At 52.0% G+C, this 9,776-nt stretch overlaps 1 protein-coding gene across 1 annotated transcript; it reads left to right on the forward strand.

Annotated features, from left to right (window-relative positions):
* Positions 1 to 4,077: 4,077 nt before the first annotated feature.
* On the forward strand, positions 4,078 to 4,917 carry LOC133534385 (arginine and glutamate-rich protein 1-B-like). Its single transcript, XM_061873477.1, has one exon. It carries the CDS (start codon positions 4,078 to 4,080, stop codon positions 4,915 to 4,917), a length of 840 nt encoding a protein of 279 aa, XP_061729461.1.
* The last annotated feature ends 4,859 nt before the right edge of the window (positions 4,918 to 9,776 follow it).

Below are 9,776 nucleotides of genomic sequence, written 5' to 3' on the forward strand. Positions count from 1 at the left end.
GCTCCATGGCGCTTTACGGTGCCCCAGTGTGGGCGGATTCTCTCAGTAGCTACAACATAGCCCAATTGCGACGACCGCAGAGGGCAATGGCGCTGAGAGTAATCAGAGGGTACCGCACGGTGAGCGCGGGGGCCGCGTGCGTGCTGGCCGGTTCTCTGCCCTGGGACCTGGATGCGAGAACCCTCGCGGCGCTGTATCAGTGGCGCGGGGAGGCGCGGGCCCGGGGCGACCCGAAAGCACCTCAGGAGGTGGAGAAGCAGCGCACAGAGCTGCTAGAGGAGGCGACGGAGATGTGGGTGCAGCGGCTGGTACGGCCGAGTGCTGGCTCTCGCACTATAGAGGCGGTTCGCCCAGTCCTCCGTGACTGGGTTGAAAGACGCTCCGGGGTTCTTACCTTCCGACTAACGCAGGTACTGTCGGGGCATGGCTGTTTCGGCAGCTACCTGCACAAGGTTGCCCAGCGGGAACCGACTCCGGAGTGTCACCAATGCGGAGCCGACGTAGACTCGGCCCAACACACACTGGCTGAGTGTCCAGTTTGGGGCGAGGAAAGAGAGGAACTGGTCGCCCAATTAGGGCAGGACCTTTCGCTGCCAGCCGTAGTTCGGGCCATGCTGGGCAGCGAAAGAGCGTGGGAGACTGTGCTCACGTTTTGCGAGCACGTCATACGAGACAAAGAGGCGGCCGAGCGCGAACGGGAAGCCCTGGCCGAGGCTAACCCGATGCGCCGCCGCCGCACAGGACGCAGACGTGCCGCCCATGAGCGGAACCTGCCGCCCTAATGAGAGCTAGCGGGCGGTGGACATGGGGGCGTCCCCGCCCACGATGCTGGCTCCCGAGATGGTAAGCGCGACCTCGTGTCCCGGAAGCGCTTCCACTGAGACGATCGGTTAGACGGCACTAACCATGCGACGAATCCTAGTCAGGATAGCCGCTGCGGGGTCGCGGACGAATTGCGCGAGCTTCCCCGTAACCCCGCAACCATAGCGGCGAGAGGACACCATGGGGTTTAGTGGATAGTGGGGCCTCTGTACAGCCCTGAGTTCCACATAACCGTCCGGGTTTATCCCCGACCCGGCGGTATGCGTAAAAGCATTCCCATGTAAAAAAAAAAAAAAAAAAAAAAAAAAAAAAAAAAAAAAAAAAAAAAAAAAAAAAAAAAAAAAAAGGTTAGGTTAGGTTAGGTTAGGTTGGGGTGCAAGGGCTGGTAGACCTCCTCGTGGTGCACCCTGGGAGGGGGAGGATAGACGCTCAGTTGCGCGCTTTCTGTCCTTCCTCTGCTAACTACCAGTCGCAGTCGTGGTCGCAGTTGAGCTTGCTCCTGCGTTGGCTTCAGTGCCGTGTTTCGTGGTCAGCTGCTCCGACCATACCTCAGTCTCACCTGAGGTGGCAGCGGACGCAGTCGTCGTCCAGTGGTCAATACCATTGGGCTGTGGTGGTCATGCGATGTCGTGCGAACATCGTCAAAACCGCAAACTTGGCCCGTTGGTGCCAGGAGCGGGGGCCGCCTTCCTTGAGGGTGGGGGCTGCGAGGAAGAAAACCTCTATAAAAAATTACCCATGGTGAGGGCAACGGTTGACTTAGGTCAGCTGTTGGCCAACTCGTAACCCGGCCCGCGGGGCCGGCACGAGGGTCGCTGGCGTTAGACAGGGACCGCGAGGATGGAAAACCTCTATAAAAACCACCTAGGGCGGCGGGTGCTGCTAGCTTCGGGGAGAAGTTAGTGGTGCAGACTACGGTCACCGTCGGCCGAGCCGTTATCCCGGGGTGGGTGCTGGTCATGTTTTAGGCCTGCCCTTGGGACCGGAGACCTTGCCTTAATCGGCCGGGTCAAGGGGAGTAGTGATGGGTAGGACATCAATTTAAAATGAGTTTGTATGAGTACCTCATTCTCTAAAATGAGGTGTTACAATGTCTTACTTCAAATGAGGAGAGGTACTAGCACTTTTGCAGCATCGACTATTCCATCAACTCCAACGGCAGCAAACCATATTTAATGTAAATACATATTTAGGCATTGCTAAACTTCCTTTTAAATATTTACTTGGAGTGCAATTCTGGAGGTTTAAAACAGAACTTTTAACAACAGAAGACATACATTTAAGAATCAAACTAAGGAGTTAAAGTACATACATCCTATTGCAACTTAATATGATGCTTTTATGAAACTTGTTCTAATTTAGCAGTTTATTATTTTTATTGTTAGATTGTTCAGTATCAATCCTTGCTACTTGATATCATTTTAAGTTTAACATTCATATATTGAAATAAATACTAACCATAAACTGCCAGACAAACAATTAACAAACTAAGGAGAACAAATCCAATATTTTTTGTACCATTATTATATAGAAATTACTAACTTACCACCTCATAATTTATCAGTAATAATAGCATTGTAATATGATAACAAACGAAAGCCTCAATAACGTTCGCGCGGTAATGCCACCGGCGTGTAATATACACTTGATTTTTGTATGCAAAAGACACAAAGAAAGACCCACAGGTATATTTTATCGCGAAAACAATGTTAATATATTGTTATTTTGGTATAATTATAAGAATGGTCACTGATCACTATTTATAAAACACAACTAAAGATTACGAACAACTTTTTCGAGTTTCTCGTACTATAAATATGTCAAAATCATAAATGATCGAAATACTATACGAAGCACGTTAACAAAAAGTATTACAAATTCAAATCGTTAAAATGTACATGTTTATTTCACCTATACAAATTATATTTACTTTTTTATTAATAAACTAATGTAAAATATCATATTTTGTGTACGCCACTATATTATATTTCAATAATTTAAATAATATTTTGGTCTCTTAAACGATAACTGTTTCTAACTAAGCTAGCTTCGTAAATGCCCAGTGAGACTTGGTTGGCATTTCAATCGCTTATCAAGTAACCATTTCACTGTCCAGTCTAATTGATTCAGATTATACATGACACCAGCAATATGAGTCTTGAGGTCAGGTTATACTGGTATGCACGTTAGTACAATAATAGCTAACAAATATGGAGGCCTACCGCGAACCACGAAGTTTTGCTTTGCTGTCGCACTTACGTATGAAATTACAAGTGCGACAGAGAGAAAAAACTTTCTTCGGTAGGTTCTTTGATGACTTAGATTTTTCGCTTTTGACAAGTAACTTAGCAATGCTAGGATCAAAATGACGTAATATGTATGTAAGCTTGCGGACGCTTACGCTTGTTTTCTTTCGTGTTTCATTTTTAACGTATTTTCGATGAGGTGTTATTGAAGCACGGCGCGTGTCTGTCTCACTCCCTCTTTCGGTAAATCTAATTCATTGTTTCATTTTGAAAGGATTTTTGAGGGATGTCACAGTGAGGCGAGTGAATAAACACAACGCATTTCTCGGTGGACCTTTTGTCCTTGCAATAAGGTTTGTAGTTGGGCAGTTGATAGTGTGAGCGATGAATGCGATGACGTCAATGACTCATTTCTTCATTTGAATGTCGGCGAGCACCGAGCGCCTCGCGACTCTCTTGCGAGTTGTGAGGAACGCGAGTGAGTTTGAAAGGCTGAGAGTTTTTTTTCAAATTTGAAGTGTTTGAATGGTTTGAGTGGTAAGAGCTGTGTGTGATGCGCGCGAGTAAATGAGTAAAATTAATTAAGGAGTGATGTATGACATTTATGCGGTGTGAAGTTCTGCGACAATTTAACTAAATGAGTGGTACAAATGAGGTGCCTCACGAGTGAGCAACTCAACACTAAAGGGGAGTAAACCCCAATAAAAAATCCATAACTCTTGGCGCGTTGGAATTCCGCGTCATGATGCTCTTCGGAGCGGCTGGAGTGAGTATCAGTCATGAGAATCCAAACCTGTGATACCGCCCGACCTCACAGGATTAAAAGGGCCACCTAGGCATCGAGGATCTCTGCCTTCCGTGGAAATTTATTTCTCCTCAACTCGTGGGACTTATTATGGTATTGAACAATTCAAAAAAACAAACACAAGAAACACCCAAACCTAACCTGACCCTTGCTAACGAAAAACGGACAAAGAATGTCGCTTCTGATTTGGAATCGATGATGAGTATGGCGACGAAAGTCGCAAAAGTGACGGTGGAACGTCTAGACGCGGAAAAGGTCTCCGCAACAGACTCGGACGGGAGTCTCATTTCTGCCCGTTCCATGCGCTCGACCCGGTCAATGCGCTCGACCCGGTCTCGATCACGCTCACACTCCCCAATGAGTGAGAGCCGCTTCTGGAGCCCTGGAAGCAAGAGACGGCGCCTTTCGAATGAAAGGTCACGATCTAGGTCGCCGAATGTTGACGATGGTCAAAGTACCTCGGCAATTGTGGCACCTACACGCAGAGGAAGAGGCCGGCGCCCTACCACGGGAGAATACGTTGGCTATGCAAAGGCTATTGAAGAGGTCAATAAGGCGAAACGTGAACAGCTGCGGCTTCGCGACGAAGAAGAGGCGGAGGACTTTTGTCGGTCTTTTAGAACCCGCCAAGTGAGACTGTCGGAAACGTCCACCGACGAGGATGTGAACCTCAACGATCGCGTCCGTAACAGCCTGGAAGCCATCGAGATGGTGGCCAAAAAGTCCAGTCATCTCAAGGGTACCTTTCAAAAAACCCTGAAGGACTCGGCCAAGGTCATGAAGGAGGTCTTTGAGATACTGAGGACACACTCGGTATCCGACGAAACCCGGCAATTAGAGGCAGAGAACAAGCGCCTCAAAGCGGAACTGGTAGATGTCCGCTCTGAGCTCCGGAAAATTCGCGAGGACATGCAACGCTTTGAAATGTTGCATCGGAGCTCGCTTCCCACAGAGGAAATGGACGTGGTTCAATCTGCGCCGTCGGGACCTCATCCATCGGCGCCACCCAAAAGAAGGCTAAGCCTAACGAACCTGCGGCCCTAGACATAGAGAGTATTGTCCGGGCTGTTACAACACAAGTAGGTAGCATGATTAATGCTCGATTTGAAGGTTTGGAGAAGGAAGGCAGACTATTGCCAGCCCAAAATCTCCGTCCACCACTAGCAAGCGACAAGAGGAAAGACTCGGCTTCTAATGTCGTCCAGAAGCCCGCGACGTCTGTGGCCCCTGTCACCGGCAAAAAGGGGCCACCAAACTATACAGAAGAGCCGCAAAAGATCAGCGGCAAGGGCAAGGGCAAGGGTAAGAAAAGCGCTGCCCCACAGCCCAATGTCAGCCAGAGCACAGCGACCCTTCGGCCCCAGCCAGCGTCTCCAGGCCCCTCAACAGAGGAAGGATGGCAAAAGGTGGGCCCCAAGGGCAAAAAGAAAAAGAAGGCGGCCAATGCTGTTTCCAAAACACAACCCAAACGGAAACAGCAACCAAAGAAGGCACGCAAACTGATACCCCCGCGTTCTTCAGCGGTGGTTCTGACACTGCTCCCAGAGGCAGTAGACAAGGGGATGACGTATGCGAATGTCCTTTCGGAGGCCAAGAAGAGGGTCGATTTGGCTGAACTCGGCATCACAGCACTGCGGATCAAGCGCGCAATCACTGGGGGCACAGTTCTAGAGGTCCCGGGAGCTACCAGTGGTGACAAGGCCGACCAATTGGCCAGAGCGCTGGCGGAAAAGCTGGGTCCAGAAGCTGTTCGGGTATCAAGACCTGTCAAATGCGCAGAGCTCCGGCTGACAGAGTTGGACGACTCAATATCGCCCGAGGTGGTAGTAGCTGCAATCGCCAGTGTCGGCGAGTGCGCGGCAGAACTGGTAAAGACCGGTGAGGTTCGTCGAGGCTTGAGAAGACTTGGCACAATGTGGGTGCGCTGCCCAGTTACGGCAGCCAAGAAAATCACTCAGGCTGGTCGCCTTGAACTTGGATGGGGCCTCTCGGCTAAAGTTAGCCTTCTTGAAGAAAGACCCATGAGGTGCTTCCGCTGCCTGCAGATGGGGCACCCTGGGGCCCAATGCACAGCATCTGTAGACTACAGTAACCACTGCCACAACTGCGGTCAATCGGGACATAAGAGGTCAGCCTGCTCTGGATCACCTCAATGTATCCTGTGTCATGCTGCCGGAAAACCTGCGGACCATAAAATCGGGTCCAAAGCGTGCCCCAACCCCAGCCCAAAGACGACAAAACGCACTGGCGATGGCCCCCGGGCCCCCTCCCAGGCTGTTATCCCCTCCACCGGCGCGGTGGAAGTATCTGAGATGGACACTGCAACCACCGATAATTAATGGCAATAAAGGTGTTGCAAACTAACCTAAATCAGTGCGCCAGAGCTCAAGATCTGCTTTTCCAGTCCCTGGCTCAGTGGAGTATCAATGTGGCAGTTGTGGCTGAGCCGTATCCCCGTAGCCGTATCCCACCGCGAAGCGATTGGGTGTCTGACATAGACGGAGTTGTCGCCTTGGTTGCAAGTGGAGGTCCAGGCACATTCAAAAGCGTCGTACGGGGGAAAGGTTATGTGTCGGCAAAGTACGAGCATGTCACTTTCGTCGGCATCTATTTCTCTCCAAATAGTTGTTTGGCCGAATTCGAACGGTTTCTGGCGGAGGTAGGCGCCCGAGTCAGCCAGCTTTATGACCGGGGGTCAGTGGTCGTCGCCGGAGATTTTAACGCGAAGTCCAATGCGTGGGGTTCCCCGGCGACGGACGTGTTCGGCGAGGTCCTCGAAGAGTGGGCACTTGCGTCAGGACTGACTCTAGCCAACCAGGGAGTCGCTAACACGTGCGTGCGGCAACAAGGCGGATCAATAGTGGATCTGACTTTCACAAATGCTGCCCTGGCACGCTGTGTCCTTGATTGGAGGGTTCTGGAAGACGTGGAGACGTTGTCCGATCACCTGTACATCCGTTACAACGTCTCCACATCGCCATTAGCCCAAGTCGGCCAAAACTGCAGGCTACCGATTGGCGGCGGGGGTCCAAGATGGGCTCTCAGTAAAATGGACCGAGACCTTCTTTTAGAGGCGGCTATTGTGCAGGCTTGGCTCCCTTCGCCAGAAGGTGAAGTAGTGGTGGAGACGGAAGCATCCTGGTTCCGGGATGCCATGACACTAATATGCGATACGGCGATGCCCCGGGCCAAACCTCCACCACAAAAAAGGAAGGTGTACTGGTGGACTGCTGAGCTTGCACAAATGCGCAAGGACTGTGTAGCTGCGCGGCGTCGATACACAAGGCAGAGGCGCCGACGAACAGACGAAGACGCAGAAAGGAACCTCTATGCCTTGTATAAGGAGGCAAAGAAGTCCTTAAAGGCCGCCATAGGAAACGCCATGGACGCTGCGAGAGAAGCATTCCTCGACACTTTGAATGCTGACCCTTGGGGCCGGCCCTACAAGCTCGTCAGAAACAAATTGCGCTCCCGGGGCCCCCCGCTTACCCAAACGTTGGAACCCGAGTTTGTCAGCAACGTGGTCTCGGCATTGTTCCCTAGGGGAAGAAATAACAGGCCGCCAGCAATGGCACCACCACGAGCAGACGAAGTTGAGGAAGCTGAAGTACCACCTGTAACAACAGACGAACTCGGCGTAGCAGTGATTAAGATGCGAGCGAAGAACACTGCCCCCGGTCCAGATGGAGTCCCTGGCCGCGCTTGGGCCCTTGCATTGAAAGAGCTGGAGCCACGACTCATCCGGCTCTTCACGGCATGCTTGGAGCAGGGCCGCTTTCCAGTAGCGTGGAAATCAGGAAAACTGGTCCTGCTAAAGAAAGAGGGTCGTCCGGATGATTCGCCTTCGGCGTACCGGCCAATTGTGCTGCTTGATGAGGTGGGGAAGCTATTCGAGCGCATCATAGCGTCCCGCCTCATCAAGCACTTACATAGGGTTGGTCCAAACCTGGCCGAAAATCAATACGGCTTCAGAAGCGGCCGTTCTACAGTGGACGCGATCCTGCAAGTGAAAAGACTAGCACAGGAGTCTGTTTCTCGGGGCGAGGTCGTCTTGGCTGTGTCGTTAGACATAGCCAACGCCTTCAACACCATGCCCTGGGAAACCATAAATGAGGCTTTGCGCTACCACAGGGTTCCTCCTCATCTGGCCCATATCATCAGGGCCTATCTAAATGAGCGATTTGTCACCTGGCCTGGGCAGCAAAATTGGGGACAGGAAAGGATGGAGTGCGGTGTCCCTCAAGGATCGGTTTTGGGCCCGCTACTTTGGAATGTCGGCTACGACTGGGTCCTGCGGGGGGCAAACCTTCCTAGAGTCGGCGTGCTCTGCTATGCCGATGATACGTTGGTGACGGCCCGCGGACCCAGTTTTCGCGACGCCGCCATTCTGGCAACTGCAGGTGTCGCCCACGTTGTCAGCCGAATTAGGCGGTTGGGCCTGGAAGTCGCCCTACACAAATCCGAAGCCATCTGTTTTTTACGGTCACCGCAGAGGTCCTCCGGTAGGAGCCCAAATCATAGTAGGCGGGGTCCCGATTGCTGTCGGGACGAAACTGCGATACCTGGGCGTTATACTCGACAGCAAATGGAACTTTCAGGCCCATTTCAAGGGCTTGGCTCCAAAACTGCTCAGTGCAGCGGCGGCCCTAGGGCGTATACTCCCAAATTTGGGAGGGCCCAAGGCCTCATGCCGCCGTTTGTACATGGGAGTCGTGCGCTCCATGGCTCTATATGGCGCACCCGTCTGGGCTGGCGCCCTTGGAAGGGAAAACACTGCTCAACTGAGAAGAGCGCAAAGAGCAATGGCGCTGCGGCTAATCCGGGGATACCGTACCATATCTACGGATGCTGCATGTGCTCTAGCGGGTTCCTTGCCCTGGGACCTTGATGCAAGAGCCCTCGCAGCTGTTTACCGCTGGCGCGAGGAGATGCATGAGAGGGATGAGTCACCAGCACCAAGGGAAATAGAGGGACGGCGCGAAGAATTTCGGCAGGAAATGGTGGCATGTTGGGAGGAGAGATTGGCGCATCCAATTGCTGGCCACCAGACTATAGAGGCTATACGTCCGGTCCTAAAACAATGGGTTGACCGGGACCACGGCCCTATAACATTCCGAGTGACGCAGGTTCTATCAGGACACGGGTGTTTTGGCCGTTATCTGTGCAGGCAGGGCCGAGAACCAACACCAATGTGCCACGAGTGCGGTGCTGCCGAAGACACGGCACAACATACGCTGGCTGTGTGCCCAGCTTGGACAGAACAGCGGGCCACACTCGTGGCTGTAGTGGGGCGCGATATCTCCCTGCCTGCCGTGATGAAAACCATGGCAGACAGCGACAGATCTTGGAAAGCGGTGGTCTCATTTTGCGAAGACGTAATGGCAAGAAAAGAGACCGCGGAAAGAGAAAGGGAAGAAGATCCTGCCTCACAACCGATGCGCCGCAAGCGCGTAGGACGGAGGCGTTTGGCGGGCGACCGTCGACTTCCCCCTTAAGGGTTCCCGTGGGCGGCAGGCTCGGGGACATCTGTCGCCTACACGAGGGTCCCTGGGATGGCGAGTACACCAAATCGGCGTACTCTTAGCGAGGTAGAGGAATAGTTCCTCCGAAGTCGAGTCTGGAGCTCGGACAACCGCTGGTGGGGTTACGGAAGTATGGTCTTGGCCGATCCCCGTGCCCTGCCTTATAGCCTTGAGGCGGCAAACAGAGGGGTTTTAGTGGGTAAACCTGGGGTCCCATTAGCCCACAACAGGGAGTCCCACATAACCATCCCGGCCCGTCCCTGCGCCGGGTGGTATGCGTAAAGCATTTCCCCTCTTAAAAAAAAAAAAAAAAAAAAAAAAAGGTTAGGTTAGGTTAGGTTAGGTTAGGTTAGGTTTTTTTTTTTTTTTTTTTTATATAAA

The sequence above is a fragment of the Cydia pomonella genome, unplaced genomic scaffold, assembly GCF_033807575.1.
Source record: "Cydia pomonella isolate Wapato2018A unplaced genomic scaffold, ilCydPomo1 PGA_scaffold_92, whole genome shotgun sequence".
In the NCBI taxonomy this organism is placed as follows: domain Eukaryota; kingdom Metazoa; phylum Arthropoda; class Insecta; order Lepidoptera; family Tortricidae; genus Cydia; species Cydia pomonella.

Coding starts and splice junctions, on each gene's coding strand:
- LOC133534385 (XM_061873477.1), top strand. CDS start 4,078: ATGGCGACGAAAGTCGCAAAAGTGACGGTGGAACGTCTAGACGCGGAA.